This window comes from Choristoneura fumiferana, chromosome 14 (assembly GCF_025370935.1).
Source record: "Choristoneura fumiferana chromosome 14, NRCan_CFum_1, whole genome shotgun sequence".
Classification (NCBI taxonomy): domain Eukaryota; kingdom Metazoa; phylum Arthropoda; class Insecta; order Lepidoptera; family Tortricidae; genus Choristoneura; species Choristoneura fumiferana.
Window position 1 is genome coordinate 17,735,739 of NC_133485.1, and position 20,504 is coordinate 17,756,242.

At 40.7% G+C, this 20,504-nt stretch overlaps 2 protein-coding genes across 3 annotated transcripts in view; both read left to right on the plus strand.

Annotated features, from left to right (window-relative positions):
- Positions 1-816: 816 nt before the first annotated feature.
- Positions 817-20,504, plus strand: part of LOC141435340 (E3 ubiquitin-protein ligase Nedd-4-like) — a gene marked incomplete in the record, with an annotated part of 86,555 nt that continues 66,867 nt past the window's right edge. Inside the window, 5 exon segments of the mRNA XM_074098047.1 lie at positions 817-894; positions 11,124-11,205; positions 13,493-13,531; positions 14,068-14,237; positions 18,994-19,135. Coding sequence (XP_073954148.1) covers positions 14,143-14,237; positions 18,994-19,135 — 237 coding nt within the window.
- Positions 1,577-6,064, plus strand: LOC141435350 (uncharacterized). 2 transcript variants are annotated; one of them, XM_074098063.1, is made up of 2 exons: positions 1,577-2,747; positions 5,936-6,064. In XM_074098063.1, exon 1 carries the CDS (start codon positions 1,684-1,686, stop codon positions 2,743-2,745), a length of 1,062 nt encoding a protein of 353 aa, XP_073954164.1. In that variant the 5' UTR covers positions 1,577-1,683; the 3' UTR covers positions 2,746-2,747; positions 5,936-6,064. The 2 variants fall into 2 exon arrangements, with proteins under 2 accessions (XP_073954164.1, XP_073954163.1); XM_074098062.1 differs by lacking the exon at positions 5,936-6,064 and adding an exon at positions 4,556-4,693.

The window sequence follows — 20,504 nt, forward strand, 5'->3', positions numbered from 1 at the left end:
ATCCACCGTCAACCCTCTTCCGCCATCCCTCCATCCCATCCGTTTTTAGGGTTCCGTAGCCAAAATGGCAAAAACGGAACCCTTATAGTTTCGCCATGTCTGTCTGTCTGTCCGTCCGCGGCTTTGCTCATAGACTATCAATGCTAGAAAGCTGTAATTTTGCACGAATATATATGTAAACTATGCCGACAAAATTATACAATAAAAATTCAAAATTTTTTTTTAGAGTACCTCCCTTAGTCGTAAAGTGGGAGTGATTTTTTTTTCTCATCCAATCTTATAGTGTGGGGTATCGTTGGATAGGTCTTTTAAAACCGTTAGGGGGTTGCTAAAACGATTTTTCGATTTAATGATGTGTTTGCAAAATATTCAACTTTAAAGACCAAATTTTCATTAAAATCGAGGAAATTCAGGATGTTAGTAAGTATATCAAACTTACAAGGAAAACTATAACGGTTAAGTTTTCATGAGAATTATTAGTAGTTTAAGAGTAAATAGCAGCCTAAGGTATAAAATATACCTAAACTTGTAATATTCCGTACAAAATACCTTATAAAAATATCCTTAGAAAAATATTACTTATTTTTTTCGTAATGGCTACGGAACCCTACTTTGGGCGTGTCCGACACGCTCTTGGCAGGTTTTTTGTCATGAGGATTAAAGTTTCTATCTATCTATCTATAACGTAAATGAAAATAGTTTTTTTTGATATTCCCGTGTGAATTTTGGCCCATACCGGAATTTCACGCAATTGAAATCACGGGTAAAGGATGTGTTATATATTTTTGTCGACTGTAGCTTTTTTCTTTTCCAGACTGATGAGAATAGCTTCTTGCTTCGCTTGAAGATCATAGGAGCGTATTCGTTGGCGAAGAAGGACATATTCGGTGCCAGGTGAGCTGTTACTTCCTACATAATCATACTAATATTAATATGTATTACCCAAAAGTAAACTGGGGATACTTTAGGAATTTTTGGGGCTACTTTGATAGATTTGAAATGGTTATAAACACGAAATTATACTTCGTCGCTGCATCCTCGAGATTTATATATTCACAATGTAGTACACTCCTTAATGTACTAGGCATCGAACACAAATTCAGAGCTAAAAAAAGAAAAATACTCTATGCCCGTTGGTTATGGCATCCCGCGCTCACCAAACAAACGTCATTCGCTTTTTTTTGTGCAAGGCATCGAGACGCCACTTTTGTTAAGTGCCCTTATTTCCGATCCAAATAAAAGTTTTTAATTTTTCCACTTCGCGAATTAATCTAATAAAATAAGCGATCGTGTTCGCACTGATAATGGGGAAACGTAAACATAAATCGCGCGATCCTAGTGATATACGCAAGAAAATTAGGCGCCTGCAACGACGGTTACAGGAAACTGAGGAACTAAGCTCTGCCAGCAGCGAATACAGTGGCCGCCAAGACAGCTATAAAGGTAAATAATAACGTGTCTTAATCTATAATACAAAATATTCTCAATTAATTATACTTATAATCTCGACGATGCGCCTACCCTCGATTTACCGCATACCCACACCTTATTTTCTTAATACTTCTCTTAGAATAAGTCTCAATACCCTTCTAGGTATGCTCAATTTACTTACTTAATTTTATTTTTTATAATTTTGTACCGCAACGTGATTGCGGTCGTTGGAAAGAAAGGCTGGATGCCGTGATGCGATCACGGCTAACCTTTCAGTATGTAACGGCTCAGTGGTTTAATGCGATTAAACCCTACCCTTACTTTCCAGATTACGAATCAGATTATTCTATGCCCGATCAAAATATTCAGTCAGTCGTCTCGATACCAGTGCAAGTCACGTCAGACGGTAGCGGCGGTAGGGCAAAGCCTGACTTGATCGACCCATTCTCTCAACCCAAACCTAGCGAGGATCAGGTACATCTGAATGACGCCGCCACTTCCAGTACGGGTACCGCTACTGCTACAAACCTACCAGCCTTACCAGCGGATATTTTAGAAGCCCTAGGCGAATCTAAAGTCAAAGACGAAGTGTTCGGCCCCCCTGTACGGGAAGAGGTCTCCAAACGTTGGGGTAAGATTATTATGGAAGGCCTCGGCAAGGAACAGAAACAGAAACTGCTAGAAAGCCAGCTGTTTCCAGATAATTTTCAAATACTGAAAGCCCCGAAACTCAACCCTGAGATTTCTACCATTCTCACCGAATCTACCATAAATAGAGATAAACGCCTCAAATACGCTCAAAATCAACTCGGCGTAGGTATTGCCTCGCTGACAAACCTAATGTCCCGATTAATGGACACAGAAGATATTAATAAAACCGAAATTATTAAGAAACTGTCAGAAACCGGACAAATATTACTAGACCTGCACTACCAGAATACAATAAACAGACGAAAACTTATAATATATTGTCTAGACAAAAAGTTCCTCGACATCGTTCAGGAGGTGAAAAGAGACTCTTTCTTATTCGGGGAGAACTTAGGCGAAAAAATCAAAGCCTCCAAATCGGCTGAACGATCGGGACTACAAATCAAAAGACCTGAGCCCCAACCGTCAACGTCGTATCGCAATAATCAACCCGCAGCACGCCGGGGAAACTCGACTGGCCCACTCAAACAGAACCAGAGGACCAGGCTGAGTGGGCCCAGGCCGTACCGTCCTCCACAGGCGACATCCAGGAGGCCAGCGGCAGCCGCGGACCGATACACGACGCCGTCGAAAGCTCATCCCAGGCCCACGCGCAAGACAACGTAGAGGTAAAATATGCTGGCAGATTGCGACGCTTTATTGACATTTGGAAAACTATAACCAACGATCCTACTATCTTGCAATACGTTTCTGGTTACAAAATTCCATTTTGCAGTGCAGTTGTTCAAGTTAGCGAACCAGCTAGACCGACGTTTTCTCCCGTGGAAATTCAAAACATTGAGATAGAAATATCTAAATTGCTGCTATCAGGTGCTATTGTTAAATGTGACTATTGCCCCGGTCAATTTATTTCTCGCATATTCCTCACCCTTAAGAGTGACGGTACATATAGATTCATATTAAACCTCAAAAATTTAAATAAATTTATCGACCCACAGCACTTTAAAATGGAAGACATTAGAACCGCTTCTAAACTAATTTCTAAAGCATGCTTCATGGCCACAATAGACCTGAAGGAAGCTTACTTCTCGGTTCCCATTCACGAATGCGACAAAAAATTTTTAAGATTCAAATTTCAAGAACAGGTATATGAGTTTCAATGTCTTCCATTCGGCTTATGCTCAGCGCCATTGGTGTTCACGAAACTGTTGAAACCAGTCGCAACCTATTTACGATCAAAAGGAAATCTCCTTGTTATATATTTAGATGATATATTATGTATTAATAGATCATATGAACGCTGTCTGGACGATGTAAGAGATACCACCACTTTGTTAGAGAATCTTGGCTTTATAATTAACTATCAAAAAAGTGATCCAATTCCCACTCACGTTAAAAAATTCCTTGGATTTGAATTAGATTCAGTTAATATGACATTAAAATTGCCCCTAGCAAAAAGACTAAAGCTTCAATCCGCGATAAAGGACATAGGTCACAAACGAATCTTACCCATACGAGAATTTGCAAAATTTCTTGGCCTTTTAACTTCAGCATGCCCAGCCGTTGATTACGGTTGGCTCTATACAAAACGCATGGAACGGGAAAAATTTCTCGCCCTGCGAAACTCGGGTGAAAATTATGACCAAAAAATGGCACTCAGTCCCAATCTAGAGCCCGACCTAAACTGGTGGAAAAATCAGATTATGCATTCCGTACACCCGATACGGCATGGGCGATATGTTTTAGAAATTTACTCTGACGCTTCTCTAACAGGGTGGGGGGTAGCATGTAATGGAGAACGCTCTGGTGGTTTTTGGAGCGCACTTGACGCTCGAAACCATATCAATCTTCTGGAGCTGAAAGCTGCCTTTATAGGTCTAAAATGTTTCGCTAAAGATCTTACAAACCAAGAAATATTATTGAGGATTGATAACATGACAGCAATCTCTTACATTAACAGGCAAGGAGGCGTGCAATATACTCACCTATACAATATTACACGAGAGATATGGCAGTGGTGCGAGAAACGCCAGCTCTTCATCTTTGCATCCTATATTAAGTCAAAGGAGAATTTTGAAGCAGACAAGGAATCTCGCCGCACCAATGTTGATACCGAGTGGGAATTATCGCAAGCGGCATTTCAAGAAATTGTCGATTGCTTTGGAAACCCTGAAATCGACTTATTTGCCACTTACCTTAATAAGAAATGCGAAAAGTATGTTTCTTGGAAACGAGACCCACACGCTTTCAACATTGATGCATTTACCCTTAACTGGTGCCATAACTTCTTCTATGCATTTCCACCGTTTGCACTCGTGTTAAAATGCCTACAAAAGATAATTAACGACCAAGCCACGGGCATCATGGTCGTACCATACTGGCCGAGCCAACCGTGGTACCCATTATTCGTTTCGCTACAGGTCACAGAACCAAGATACTTACTACCGCATGATGATCTCTTGTTATCTCCTTTCAGAACTCGACACCCACTTCGCCGAAGGCTTACCCTGGCATCGTGCCTCTTATCAGGGAAGCGTTTTCTCGACAGGCATTAGCCCCCGAAACTATCGAAATCATGATAGCCTCCCTATCAGTCAATTCACTGAAGCAATACAATGTGGCTTTAAGAAATGGTTGCAATTTGCCAGTAATAAGAAAATTGATGATTATTTGTCACCGACAATCTCCATGGTACTTTTATTCCTTACTAACGAGTTCGATCGCGGAGCAAATTACTCCACACTGAACACGTATAGGTCAGCTCTCGGCCTGTTACTAGGTAAACATTTCAGTACAAACGAGTTTGTCAATAGGTTTTTTAAAGGAGTTTTCAGGAAAAAACCATGTTTCCCGAAATACCAAGCCACGTGGGACCCTAATAAAGTACTTGATCAGATGTCCACCTTATACCCAAACGAAAATCTGGCGTTGGATCTATTAGAAAAAAAAGTTGGTAACTCTGCTCGCATTGTCGACTGCACAACGAGTACAGACGCTATCGCTAATCCGTGTCACTAATATAACCGTTACAGATTCGAATATATTGATTATCATCAATGATTTGATTAAGACCTCGGGTCCGGGTAAACAAATGCCTCGTTTAATTATACCCTTTTTTCGCGATAAGGTGGAAATCTGTCCAGCAAAGACACTGATTTCCTACATCGAGTCTACTAAATTATTAAGATGCGGGCAAAATACTGATAAGTTGATTCTAACCACTAAAAAACCCTTTCATAACGCCAGTGCAGCTACAATCAGTCGCTGGATTAAACAAATGCTAGCCGCCAGTGTATAGACACCACCGTGTTCACGGCGCACAGTGCTCGTCACGCAGCAACCTCAGCGGCTGATCGTAGGGGCGTTTCAATTGACATAATAAAGAGATCCGCGGGCTGGACGGGTAACTCTTTAGTCTTTAGCAAATTCTACAATAGGCCACTAATCACTAATGAGGATAATGTATTTGCTGAAGCCGTGTGTGATTTGTAACTGATTTCGTAGACAATAAAAAATTCAATTATTGTGTGTTGGAAACTGTGTTACTATTTCTCAAAATCGCTAAACATCTACATTGTGAATATATAAATCTCGAGGATGCAGCGACGAAGTATAATTTAAGGTTAAACAAACTTACCTGAAGTGTAGTTTGACCGTAATTATACGAGTCGCTGCATCCGAAGAGATTTACACACCCTACCCTCCCTTTTTCTAAATGAAATAAACCCCTTTGCTTTGGCTAATCCCTGAAATTTATATTTTTCGAAATAGTACAAACCCTCCAAAAATAATGACGTTTGTTTGGTGAGCGCGGGATGCCATAACCAACGGGCATAGAGTATTTTTCTTTTTTTAGCTCTGAATTTGTGTTCGATGCCTAGTACATTAAGGAGTGTACTACATTGTGAATATATAAATCTCTTCGGATGCAGCGACTCGTATAATTACGGTCAAACTACACTTCAGGTAAGTTTGTTTAACCTTAAAATATATTCATTGGTCGATTGAAGTAAAAAGTTAGGTAATTTATAAGGTAGTTCACTGCCACAGATGGTCTCTTCGATCAAAAATTAGTACTAATTTGGATTTGAAGGATGGTCTAAAACAGGGTTTCTCAAAGTGGGGTACGCGAACCCCTAGGGGTTCGCTATTCGACGGTAGGGGGTTCGCGACAAGGTTTACATGATGGTGGCTGCAAGACTGGCAAGATGATTAAGATTGGTTTCTGGAGTCTTTTTGTATTTTTTATTTCAACTACAAATTTGTTAGTTATTTGTTGTTGTTTGTTTCAGTTTGTATTTTCGTTGGCAAGATGATTCTTACCTTTATTTGTTACCTTTTATTGAAATAAATAATGTACATTATATTATAATGATGATTGAAATAAAAATAACCTTAGTTTCTCCAACAGTCAATTTTACTACTTTTCTCGGGGGGTTCGCTGTCGTCTAGAAACTTTAACAGGGGTACGTGGAGCCATAAGTTTGAGAAACCCTGGTCTAAAAGAACAAGGACATGGCGTAAAAACTGTTTTTCAAAGTAGCCCCTGCATTTTAAAGTAACCCCGTTTTACGGTACAACTAATATTAGCCAAAGACTGCTACATACTGAAAATTATTTAAGTAATTGCCTTAAGCTGCGTTTTAACCAGCAGCAGGTGTTTGCAGGTGGTAGGACCTTGTGCAAGGTCCGCCCGGATTGCTACCACCATCTTGCTCGCTAATCCTGCCGTGAAGCAGCAGTGCTTGCACTGTTGTGTTTCGGCGTGGAGAGTAAGACATCCGGTGAAATTACTGGCACTTGAGGTATCCCATCTTAGCCCTCTAGGTTGGCAATGCGCGGTGGTGATCTCTTACCATCAGGAGACCCGCTTGCTCGTTTGCCATCCAGTCGAATAAAAAAAAAACAACCAGAAATGTGCGAGGATGTTTTGCGAGGAATGTGTTTTTCATGAGCCAATAGGAACGCTTCATTCGACTCGTGACGTCACACCTTGCTAAAAAGTGTCGCGCGGCGTGACGCCACATGGAGCAAGGGACGTTCCACACGACGTTTTTTTTGCGCTCGTTTCTATCGATACAAACGCAAGTCGAACGCTCAGCGAACGCCAGGAAGCCGGCACGTTTTAACCTTGCACGCGATCTAAACGAGCTAAACTCGATTTGAGACGTGAGTTATCCGCTCCAATATAATTTTAGTACATTGTGTCTTAAGGGCGGTAAATAAGGAATTACGAACGAGAGTCTATTAGAATTGCGACGTACAATGTTTTTCATCACATTTGCAAGTAAAATTTTATATTTGTAAAAGAAAAAATATAATTGTTCCAAATATTGGCGATACCTTAGGCTGTGCTCTTGGCAGCGTCGCCCTCTACCTCCCTCAGCACGCGCCGCAACGTGCGTGTGCATGTGGTGGTCCATGTGGTCCTGCTGCTGCACCATGCGCAGCACCATCAGTACGGGCACCGACTCATTTACCGACCTTGGGCTTCATGACAACAAAATTAGTACGGGCAATGACTCATTTACCGACCACGGGTTTCATGACAAGCACATTATCGAGGGTTTTATTTGGGGGGTTGCAACCAAGGTAGCCTGCATGTTACGACACTGTTTACGAGCAAGTGTGATGAAAAATATTTTACACACGATCCTTGCGTTACAAACGCCACGTTTTTCGAAAGCAAGCGTTTGTAACGCGTCTGTCCCCCCCCCCCCCCTCGCTGACGCGTGGTGCGTTTGTGTCGATGCAAATGCGAGTTCGAAGTTCGTTTCAAATGCGTTTGTATCGGTACAAACGCGGTTATAGCGCGTTTTATTTGCAACAATAAACTTGTAAAATCTGCCAAAACGCGATAAAAACGCTCAGAGGACGCGTGCATCAAAGGCGCGCGTCGTTAAGGCTTGTTCGGACTAGGCTAGTACTTGAGTCTAGTAGCGAGTAATTTAGTAGCTAAACTATTCGCTACTGCCTAAAAATCGTTCGCATTACAGTCTAGTATTAAAGTGGTTTCCTCGCTCCAGCGAAACGACATTTTCACGCCAACTAATGAACTCGAGTAAATCGACAGGTTCGGACTTGTTTAGCCGGCGGCCGAGTAAGCACGGACGCGTGGTGGGGGGGTGCTACTCACTACTAAACTACTAAAAAAAATAGAATAAAATGGATTGACTCGACTAAATTACTTACTAATCTGCTCGACTAATTATTTGGTGTTCAGACACGTTTAGCTACTAAATTACTCGCTACTAGACTAAAATACTAGCCTAGTCCGAACAAGCCTTTAGCGCGTAAAAAAAACCGTCACGTACCCGTGGTCCAACTTTAACCGGCTATGTCTTCATATTTTTATGTTTAGTTAACAAATTAAAAATACGTCTCCAATTTTTGCTTTTAAAATTGACGGATTAATTGGATTTTTAAGACTTAGCCTATTGCACCGTTAATTGACGTCTTTGAGTGTGCCAGTTGATATAACATTAATTACTTACTTCCGTTTGGCAATCTGATAACTCACACGATTAAAAGTGACTAGAGTATAAGTGGGTATTATAGTGACTAATGTTAGTATAGTAAGATCCGCTGCAGGGACAGTCCCTGATGTTACTAAGGGGCTGTTTCACCATCCAATGATTAGTGTTAACTGACGGTTAAATGTGATGCCGTCTCTATTTGTTTTGTTCGAATAGACGGAGACGGCATCACATTTAACCGTCAGTTAACACTAATCAATGGATGGGTGAAACAGCCCCTAAATGTTGGGCAACATCCTACTAACCCCACTTCCCATTAATATTATAAATGAGAGAGTTTGTAAGTCTGTTTTTTACTTCATCACGTCTAAACCGTTGAACCGAGTTAGATGAATTTCTATATACAGATAGTTAGTCCCGGAGAAGAATATAGTATAGTTATTATAAACTAGATGTTGCTCGTGACTTCGTCCGCTTTTAATGCGTTTATCGCTATGCCGCGGGAACTATGGAATTTTCTGGGATAAAAACTATCCTATGTCCTTCCCCGGGACTCCAACTATATCTATACCGAATTTCATCTAAATCGGTTCAGTGGATTAAACGTGAAGAGCTAACAAACAGACTTACAAACTTCGAATTTGTTGAGTTCTACCGGCCGGGTTCTAATTTAGCCAGTCTCTTCAACTGATCAAGTCATCACCTTCACATAGGAAGCTTGATTATATACAGTAATCTGGTAGTGACATCCTGGTGGTCCGGCCAGGATCGTCTCCGCACGACGGAACTCCTCAACTTGGTAACTCAAAGTTAAATAAAGATTGTAAAATGTATTTCCTTTCATGATTGGTTTTTGCATTTTTTATTTCAACTCCAAATTTGTTACTTTTACGGGTATCCCGTGAAATCATTACAACCATTACATTTCACTTCAGGGCTCTACGACACAAGCCCAGTGAGCATTGAGTACTTTGCACACACCACTGAATTTATCCGCAGCTGTGTGCAAGTTTCCTTTCGCTGTTTCCCTTCGTAAAACCCAAATGTTTCGTTTTAAATCAAGTGATGCCAGTTGAAATTGTTGCTTCTAGCTTATTGGCTGGCATGAGTCACTGCCGATCTGTGTGCGATTGGACCTTTGGCCTTTTTATAGCACCCGTAATAAGTGCACGATCACGTCTAATTTATTTTAAGAGCATTGGTAATATTCTTATTTACGTTTGCTTCTCATTTCATTTGTGTGTGTGCTACTTCCCATTCGCTATTTTTAACCCCCGACGCAAAAAGAGGGGTGTTATAAGTTTGACCGCTATGTGTCTGTCAGTGGCACCGTAGCTCTTAAACGGGTGGACCGATTTGAATGCGATTTTATTATTTGAAAGCAGGTTTTCTAGCGATGGTTCCTAGACATGTTTCATCAAAATCGGTCCAGCCGTTTTTGAGATATTGAAATTTGAAGTGACAAAGTCGGGGGATTTCCAACTTTTTGTTGGTTAGGTTATTAATAAGTACTAGCTGTTTCGCCACCGTTCTAGTTTTTTAGGATCCGTATCCAAAGGGTAAAAACGGAAACCCTATAACTAAGACTTCGCTGTCCGTCCGTCCGTCACCAGGCTGTATCTCATGAAACGTGATATGATAGCTAAACAGTTAAAATTTTCACGGATTATGTATAACTGTGGCCGCTATAACAACAAATACTAAAAACAGAATAAAATTAATATTTAAGGGGGCTCCCGTACAGCAAACTTGTTTTTTTTTTCGCCGATTTTTGCTGGATGTTAATAACGGCAACAGGTAGACGCTCGAAATATTCATAGAATATATCGTATATTCACTTTAAAAATAAATAATAATAAAATTAAGATAACTATTTAAAGGGGGTTCCCGCGTTTTTTTGTTAATGTCTAAATTTTGTATAGATAATGGTACGGAAACCCTTCGTGCGCGAGCCCGACTCGAACTTGGCCGGTTATTAAAAAAAAATTGTTAACACAAACCTTGTCCTGACAATAAAGAACACAGCAAAAAACAATTATTCAATTTGGTGCCAGCGTTCGAAAGTATGTATATGTTAACTCTTTATTACACGTAAACAAAAAAAAAAAAAACAGATACACAGAGATAAGTAGAAAGGCAAGCTCATACCTAAGAAGTGATCTCTTCCAGCTAACCTAGTTGGAGAAGACAATTATTACGTGCCGCAAAATGAAAATTTTGATCAAAAATATCTATTGTTAACGGCGTAGAAGCGTGTTCAGATATTATTGATCAAGTTTTTGCTCACACGTTTATGAACTCGACTGTACAGTCAGCATCAAAATAGATAGATTTCATCACGATTAATTTAGAACTTTAGACGTGAAAGAGTTCCTCGGGAACTGTGCATTTTTCCGGGATAAATAGTAGCCTATGTCACTCTCTGGCCCATAAAATATCTCTATGCCAAAAATCACGTCGATCCGTCGCTCCGTGGCGACCTGAAAGACGGACAAACATACAAACACACGCGCTTTTGCATTTATAATATTACAGTATGGATGAGGATTGTTGTTTGATTGTCCGCAGCGACCCTTATGTGCGCGTGGAGCTGCAGAAAGCGGAGGGTGACGTCACCATCGAGACGTTTCTCACCAAGACCAAGAAGAAGGTGAGTTTTTGTACGATTCGATTTGTAGCATTCGAACATGGCGGATGTGGACAATGTCTAATTCTGCTATTTCTGTTTCTTTGGCTAGTTGAAGTATAATTTTGATAGTGTTTTATGCAGCGATTAACCTTAACAGTGAACAGTGATCACAAAATTCTATATTGCTCTCGTGTCTGGCATTTTTTAATGCGCAAGTTGTCTCCGCGTGGTTTCTGGAATTTTACTATAAAGTTGTAAAAACTACAATCGCCGTACAACGTCCCTCTCAAAGAGAGTTTACCTTGACAGAGGCGAAATTGTCGTATTAATTAGGACAGAAAAGCCATATCTTAAAAGAGAAGAAGATGAGTTTTTGTACGAGTAGAATAACGATATTAACACGGGCAATGGATACCCAGTCATTTGAAAGGCATTCATGGGTCCGAAGCCAACATGAGGCATTTGGTACAGTCGAATTCATAAACTAGTGAGCGAAAATTTGATCAAAAATATCTGAACACACTTCTCTACGCCGTTAACAATAGAGTCGTGTTCAGATATTTTTGATCCAAAATTTGCTCACAAGTTTATGAACTCGACTGTACCTTATAATATAAACGAGATGGTCCCTAATACGCCCATGAGGAGCGGACGTCCTTCACAGTTACCAAACTATTGCCAATAGGATCCTTGTCTTCTCATCTCCTTATCCAGAGCTATATTCGGCCACTCGCTCAGTTCTTTGTAATAAATAAATATCATGGGACACTTTACACCAATTGACCTAGTCCCAAACTAAGCAAAGCTTGTACTATGGGCACTAGGGAACGGATAAACATATTCCATCCCAGCCTATATACGTCCCACGCGGGCCCAGTGCGGATTGGGAACTTCACACGCACCATTGCATTGCTTCGCAGGTTTGTGCAGGTTTCCTCACGATGTTTTCCATCACCGCAAAGCTCGTGGTAAATATCAAATGTGATTCCGCACATGAAGTTCGAAAAACTCAGAGGTGCGAGCCGGGGTTTGAACCCACCACCCTCTGCTTGAGAGGCGATAGGTCACTGGGCCACCACGGCTTTCAGAAACATACTTATATATAGATAAATACATGCTTACCTAATATGCAAGACCCGAGAACAAACGTTCGGATTATTCATACAAATATTTGCCCCGATCGGGAATCGCACCTGGGACCTCAAGCTGCATAGTCTGTTCTAACCACTTGGCTTGAGGTCGTTAAATATGCCTTCTGATCTGCTCCTAATCCCGCCATCAGCCATCGAAAGGTACCATGTGGCTGAGTGCGCTCATTTTTAACCCCCGACGTAAAAATAGGGGTGTTATAAGTTTGACCGCTGTCGTGGCACCGTAGCTCTTAAACGGGTGCACCGATTTGAATGCAGTTTTTTATTTGAAAGCAGGTTTGCTAGCGATGGTTCTTAGACATGTTTTATCAAAATCGGTTTAGCCGTTTCTGAGACATTGAACTTTGAAGTGACAATGTCGGGGGTTTTCCAACTTTTTGTTTGGTTAGGTTAGTCGTGGATGCCTCCAGATCCAGAAGATATGTCAGGTCCAGTCCAATTAAAAAGTATTATATTTATACTACTAGTAACCATTAAATCGTCACTACTTTGAAAAAATTTGGTATCTCAAATGAATACGTCAACAAAATTGAACCTTGACCCAATGGTCATAAAGTGCACTCAGAAAAGTTATCCATTTTGAGATACGAGTTTTTTTTAAAGTAGTGACGAAATGTTAATCATTAGATCCAGCAGCTGAATTGTAATTTTGGGATTTTAAAAATCCCCGCGGGAATTCCCGAAAATTAAATCGTGGCTTTCTTGACGTCACATTAAAAATATATCCCGTGGGAATATCGGAATAAAAAGTAGCCTATGTTTTATTCCAGATGTCCCGCTACCTACATACCAAATATCATCCAAATCCGTCCAGCCGTTTCACCGTAAAGGAGTAACAAACATACTTACTCACTCACTCATTCTCAAACTTTCGCATTTATAATTCTAGCAGGAACTAAAATAATTTCCTTGCTCACCCGCGACCTTACGATAGCAATCGTAAGGTCGCGGGTGAGCAAGGAAATTATTTTAGTTCATTGATATGGACCTCCGCAAAGTAACGCCTGATTCAATAAATTAATTCTAGCAGGATTACAATGATGGTAATGCTGTTGATTATTTTATTTTAATTATAAAGATGTTATTCTATAATCTCTTCAAGAGGATTTCCAGTTATAAAGTCGCATGCTGTATATTTTGTTTATATTCTGTTCCAGACGTTGAATCCAGTATGGAATCAAGAGTTTGTCTTCAGGGTGAGTGGAAGCACTGTATTAGTTAACTTGTGACTGTGAGCTATAGATGTCGCGAAATGATTGAAGTATGATATTTTTTACGTTTTCAACCGCATGGCTCATTTTGAATCGACAAAAAATGACATAATTATGAACGTGACCACAAAATTCCACCTTAATCGGCCTCGTATAAGAGCACAGTCGGACAGACATACGAATGCATTTTGGCCCAAGCTGAAGCGGACATGCTGCGCTCTGCGTGTTTGCTCGGTCAATTATATTGAATTGATTCGAGTGATAGACTTGAATAAAAATGTTATACTGTGCCATATGTGTCACATGCTACATCTGGCACATGCACCATGTCATATATGTCCCCTGCCACATGTGGCAAGTGTGCCATGTATGTCCCGTGCCACATCTGGAACACGTGTCATACATATATGTCCAGTGTCACATCTGGAACACGTGTCATATATCCCGTGCCACATCTGCTGGCGTGCTATATATGTCCCGTGCCACATCTGGCACTATTTCACCCTGCCTTCTCCTTTCAGGTCAAACCCCAAGAGCACAAGCTCCTCATCCAAGTGTTCGACGAGAACCGTCTCACCCGCGACGATTTCCTCGGTATGGTGGAGCTGCCCCTCGCCTCCGCACCCGCGGAGAGCGCCGCCGCCCCCCGCCCCCCGGCGGTCAAGTACGCGCTGCGACCGCGCAGGTCCGTGTAAGTATTGGCTGTTTGCATTGCTGGTGTTTTTTTTTTTGCTGGTTGGTTGTGCCCATGGGTGTACTCATTAGGCAAGGAGGAGCAGGGAAGGGCAGCTCCAGGGAGGGGGGGGGGCGGGGGTCATGACACCCCACTTGACCCGTGGACTGGGTCTAGGACAACAGTAGATATTTTTATACGATACTAACGCCATCTAACGATATTCCATCTGTCAACCCCTCCTCAGTGATTACGATTTTGTAGTTTGTAAACAGTTATATAAATTGGGATGTAAACACATGGGTGCGTAAGAGAAATACAGGAAAATCACTAAGCTTTCACTCATAATTTTGATGTAAAATTAAAATATGTATGTATGTATGTATGTGTGTATGAAGGTTGTGTTCGCAGGGATAAACGTATATGATTTCGCACGGTTTCCTAGTTATTATTTAATTTAAAATGTAGACAGATTTTCACTGGTTTATATGGAATTCTAATAACGGATACACAAAGTGTTCTGTACCACATTTCCGGTTCCTATTATTAAGATCAAGCAACACAATGTTTAAGACTATCTCTGTCTAATTTAAAATATAAAATTGAGATCAAGTAAATCCAAATAAACGCGTTTCGCGAATAAAGGTTCTATATCATTGCCCGAATTTCATATGCCATAGTGTATCGTTTCCCAGAATTTTTATTTGTCATAAAGTAATTTATTTCTGAAACAGTATTTTCTTCAGAATTGATATTAAACTAACCTAACCTAAAACTAATAACAATAACCTATTGCATTCTATAGGATGACATTAAAAAAATCCTAAAAACAGCATGGTTCTTTATGTATATTTTATGACAAACTTTGTAATGGCAAGTGAAATTATCACAAATGAAATAGGTAAATAAAGTTATTCGCTTTATAAGTCTTATTTCATTTTTATTTTATTTACTATCTTTTGCCCGCGGCTTCGCCCGCGTGGAATTCGGTTATCGCGCGCTGTTCCCTCGGGAACTGTGCATTTTTCTGGGATAAAAAGTAGCCTATGTCACTCTCTGGCCCATAAACTATCTCTATGCCAAAAATCACGTCGATCCGTCCCTCCGTTTCGACGTGAAAGACGGACAAACATACAGACAAACACACAAACACACACACTTTCGCATTTATAATATTAGTATGGATAATATCAGCTATTTGAAACCTCTATCTTCTACTTGAGAGGCCAAAAGTGAAATCATATAGGTTACCACAGCTTTTTTTCTCATATTTCTCATAAAAATAGTCCTATGTTCAGTTGAGTGACCTAGGACACCAATAGATACGGCTCGGTGAGTGTCGGTTCGGTGTACATTCGAGTGTGCTATATTTTAACACGCTTTATTTTTATTTGCAAATATTAGAAAATGCCTCGATTTGTTTGAGTAGATGAGTGGCACTGCGTCGTATAAAAAATTTCTTTACTAAACTGATTTCAGGTAGGTGATGTAAGGTAGATAGAAAAGCCTTGGTCTCCATACGTAGCCTGCGTTGAAAGGGCCCAAATTCTATCCTAACTTTATTAGGTCCTATCGCTTTACCGGCCCCTTAGTGCTGGTTATGTACGGGGAATAAGGTCTAACTATACACATACTTTTTAATATGAATGGTTAACGTTGTGGTTAAAAATCTGTAAGTTGGACTTATAATAACCTCCTGGATCCCATTTTTCACCCATTTCACCCTCGATTTAACAATCCTCGCCTGCGGCTTGGGTTACACACGTCTCGGGTAAAAAAGTGCGTTGCATGCACTCGTTGTACAATCTATTACTGTTGTATGAATTGGGTTTGTTTTATCTAGTTGTTTAAATGTGTAGGTAGATTGTATTACGGAAGCTTGCATGGGTTCCGGTTAAAAAAATGTAATCTCGAAACTCTAAAGCTGCGTTTACATTCATCTGATGCAGTGTGTTGTGACGCAGCGACGGCCTTACCCATTGCGAGGCTCCGGGCGGCAGGTCTTTGCGAGGCCCTTTGTCCTTCGTGAAAAGTATGTGATGCGAAATATAGTTTAAAAATTCTATATTTTTTTAATTTGCTTGGGTTGTTGCGCGAGACCCCTGCAAGAGCGAGGCCCCGGGCGATGGCCTTGGCCCTGTTCGCCACCCCCTAAGGCCGCCGTTGTGACGGCTTGTGTTACGTCGCATCAAAGCTATAGAGAGAGGGAGAGAGAGATACAGAAAGCATCACAACAAAACACGACAGATAAATGTAAAATGCGGCTTAAGGCATTGAATGAATAATTTCGCGTCATCATCATCATCATCAGCCGGAAGACGTCCACTGCTGGACAAAGGCCTCCCCCTTAGAACGCCACAATGAACGAAAACTCGCCACTTGCATCCACCGGTTTCCCGCTACTCTCACGATGTCGTCAGCGAATCAGGCGTCAGCGCGAATTTCGCGTATCTGACAAATTTATTACTTTCCAATTTGTACTGTAACTAGCAATAATAGTAACAAATATTAAATAATAACACAGAGTTCAGATACGTGGTATTAATTTAATATTTGTCTCATAAAATAACAGGAGCTTAATAAAAAGTCCAAGCCCAAGCCCTCTCATTCTGAGAGGAGGCCTGTGCCCAGCAGTGGGACGAATATAAGCTGGGATGATGGTGAATAAAAAGTGGTGGAACAGGCCCCAGATAAGATAAGTGAGTGACGATTAACGTATCAGACTTAGGCCAATCCATATGAAATCGCTCGACGCTCGTTTCCAGCGTCAAATCTGGTCACGTGAAATATAGCGATAAAGCTGAAAATGCTGAGCTTTATCGCTGAAAAAAAAACCTCTGTAATTTCAGATTGTTTTTTTTTTTTTTTTGGAATCTTTTTGTATTTTTTATTTCAATTCCAAATTTTTACTTTTTTTGTCATCCCGTAAAACCTAAATTGAAAATACAAACTGAAATAAAGATGCACAGAAAAAACAGAAAAAACTCTTTTCTGTTTTTTCTGTGCATCTTTATTTCAGTTTGTATTTTCAATTCTGTAATTTCGGCAAAAACATTGTTTTTTATGATTATAATTTTTTTTATTAAGGCTTAAATAATTTTATATTTATATATAGAAGATTATACACAACACAAGATACAATAATATGATAGGAAACAAAATTAATAAAAACAACATAAATATACCTAACTATAAAAAGAAAACACCATCTAGGAGGCCCTCCTGCGGCATAGACCCCAACACACTGGCGGCATTACCTCTCTGTACAGTTAGAGAAATTCGCTGGGAGAGGTAAGCCATTGTTATTTTTTTTCATTCACTCCAATTTCTTTTATTTGTACCACTGCCACGACTGCTACTAAATGAGATTAAGAAATCAGCTTCCAAGGCCAAGGTCATTCCTGCAAGAAGCCATCTTGTCGCTGCTGCTCGACGCGGCGGCTTGACGCTACTTTTTTTAATCGCGGAAAATTGAAAATCACCTTCAAAATGGGGTCACGTGACCAGATTTATCGCTGCAATCGAGCGACGAGCGACTGCATGGGGCCGTCTGGGAATACCTTTTACAAGGCTCACATATGTACGCTACAAAAATCCTACGATGAAAGTGCACCGTTGGATCGGTCAGATTTGTCAGTGCCAGATGTCAGATTGCCGATCCAAATCAAACTCCGTAGTATAATCCACGCGTAAATTGTGAAGAGTTCTAACCACACAGAATAAAGTACGACTTGGACCGGTTACGCAATTTACACCAATGTCAAATGAAGGTCATAGCTTATTTGTTTAATAATAAATTAATTACATTAAATTAAAATGAAATGCCCAGCAGTGGGACGTATATAGGCTGGGAATGAATGATGAATGAAAATTAAATAACTACAGAAAACGAGTTAAAAATCATTTATCTCGAAATGGTTTTCGATTTACTATACATTGCAAAAAAAATAGACATCCCCAATTCTTACGCCACACACACGCAACTGTTTATCGTAGCGATCTTCAGTTCAGTTCGACGACCACGACGACGTAATTGCGGTTGTGGGTTCAATTATAGCCCTAATTCATCTGATCCGATTTTTCTATTCGAACTTCGATGGTACAGTCAAGTGTAAAAATATCATCATCATCATCTCAGCCTATATAAGTCCCACTGCTGGGCACAGGCCTCCTCTCAGAACAAGAGGGCTTGGGCCATAGTTCCCACGCGGGCCCAGTGCGGATTGGGAACTTCGCACGCACCATTGAATCGCTTCGCAGGTTTGTGCAGGTATCCTCACGATGTTTTCCTTCACCGCAAAGCTCGTGGTAAATTTCAAATGTAATTCCGCACATGAATTTCGAAAAACTCAGAGGTGCGAGCCGGGGTTCGAACCCACGACCCTCTGCTTGAGAGGCGATAGGTCAAACCACTAGGCCACCACGGCTTCAGTGTAAAAGTATGAACTTATTCAAAGTTTAAAAAATACGTACCACAGACTCTTATTCCAACGCAATAAGGCCGTAGTAACATATTTTTGAGTGGTCCGAATAGATACCTACTTATTTTTGACTGTACAGTTTTAAAAAATCGTATAAAAGTAGATACCTACAGTTTTTTCACACACACGATACGATAAACGGTACCGGTCGAACGGTGTAGTATGATCGTTATGATTTTTCGTAGTATCTGCGGGCTCTAATAGATTTTGATTTTCATGCAAAGTTCATCTTCAGCCCAAATCAATTAGGTACTAAGTATACCGATTTTTTTATGAACGTTTGTATTCCACAGCGCTCGGTCCCGGGTCCGTGGGCACATCGAGGTGTATCACGCGCTAGTGGGCAGAGTGGGCGAGCCCGGCACGGAGGAGCCCGCCGCGCCATCAGACTGGGAGATGGTCGAGCCCAGCCCACAAGTGGGGAACGTGCAGCCGGTGAGTGGGCTTTGCGAGTCAATGGGCTGATTTCCTAAAAAAAAATTAATTAGTCCGTTAGTTACGTTATCAGAAAATATTATAAACTTATTTTGTCTTTTGCTGATTGGGCATTTTTATCTACCGCTGTACCCTGAGTTTGTCTCTCAGATTTCAACAAAATTTGGTAGGTAGACTCAGTCCATGATTCCGAGCTGGAAAAACAGGGTCTGCAGATGTGTCCCCAAAATATATCTAAAATACAAACTGAGACATGGATGCACAGAAAAACCAGAAAAAGAGACCAGCGCTGGGAATCGAACCCAGGTCCTCAGCAATCCGTGCTGCGTGCTATAACCCCTACACCACCGCTGGACTCCAGCAGCTCCAGCTAAAAAAAGAAAAAGTTAGTAGAAAGAAGTTAGACGATGACGAAATTGGATTGACACCCTCAGAGGCCGTATTGCCTGACGTTTCTGAGAGATGATAGATTTTGTATGCGATTATTAGATGCGTTCGGCAAATACGGCCTCTGGACGCGTTGGGCGCATGTAGGCCTGAGATGAGTTTGTTGCTGGGATATTAGTTTGCGCGTTGATTACGGGAAACACAGACATACTTACAGCTATTATTATGAAAATAATATTTTTATCATTGTTTTTTGGGGTTCCGGAGCCAAAATGGCTAAAACGGAACCCTTATAGTTTCGCCATGTCTGTCTGTCTGTCTGTCTGTCCGCGGCTTGTCTAAAGGACTATCAATGCTAGTAAGCTGTAATTTTGCACGGAAAAGGTAAAGTGGGGGTGTTTTTTTTTCTCATCCAAACATAGTGTGGGATATCGTTGGATAGGTCTTTTAAAACCATTAGGGGTTTGCTAAGACGATTCAGTGATTTGTTTGCGAAATATTTAGCTTTAAAGTGCAAATTTTCATTAAAATCGAGCGTCCTCCCCCCTCCCCCACCTCTAAAATCTAAATAGCAGCCTAAACTTGGAAGATTCCGTATAAAATACGAAATCCTTAGTAAAATATTACTTATTTATTTCGTAATGGCTACGGAACCCTATTTTGGGCGTGTCCGACACGCTCTTGGCCGTTTTTTTTTATATTAACGCCTTTACGGTATGCGCGTTAGCATTCATTCATATTAACATCACAGTATTTATCAGCAAAAAAAAAAGTTAATTTTGTCAGTGAATCGTAGATATGAACTGTCTAGTATCGAGTCGGAAAGTGCAGTGAGGCGTAGAAAATACGAAGCCTTTAATTAAACGTAGTTCAAAACACGGCAAAACGTTGTGTTTCCACCAGAGATGTGCGTGGGTGTGATGCGAGGAACGTGTTTGTTAAGTACTTATCCTCAGCGTCTCTATAGCCGCGTATCCATTAG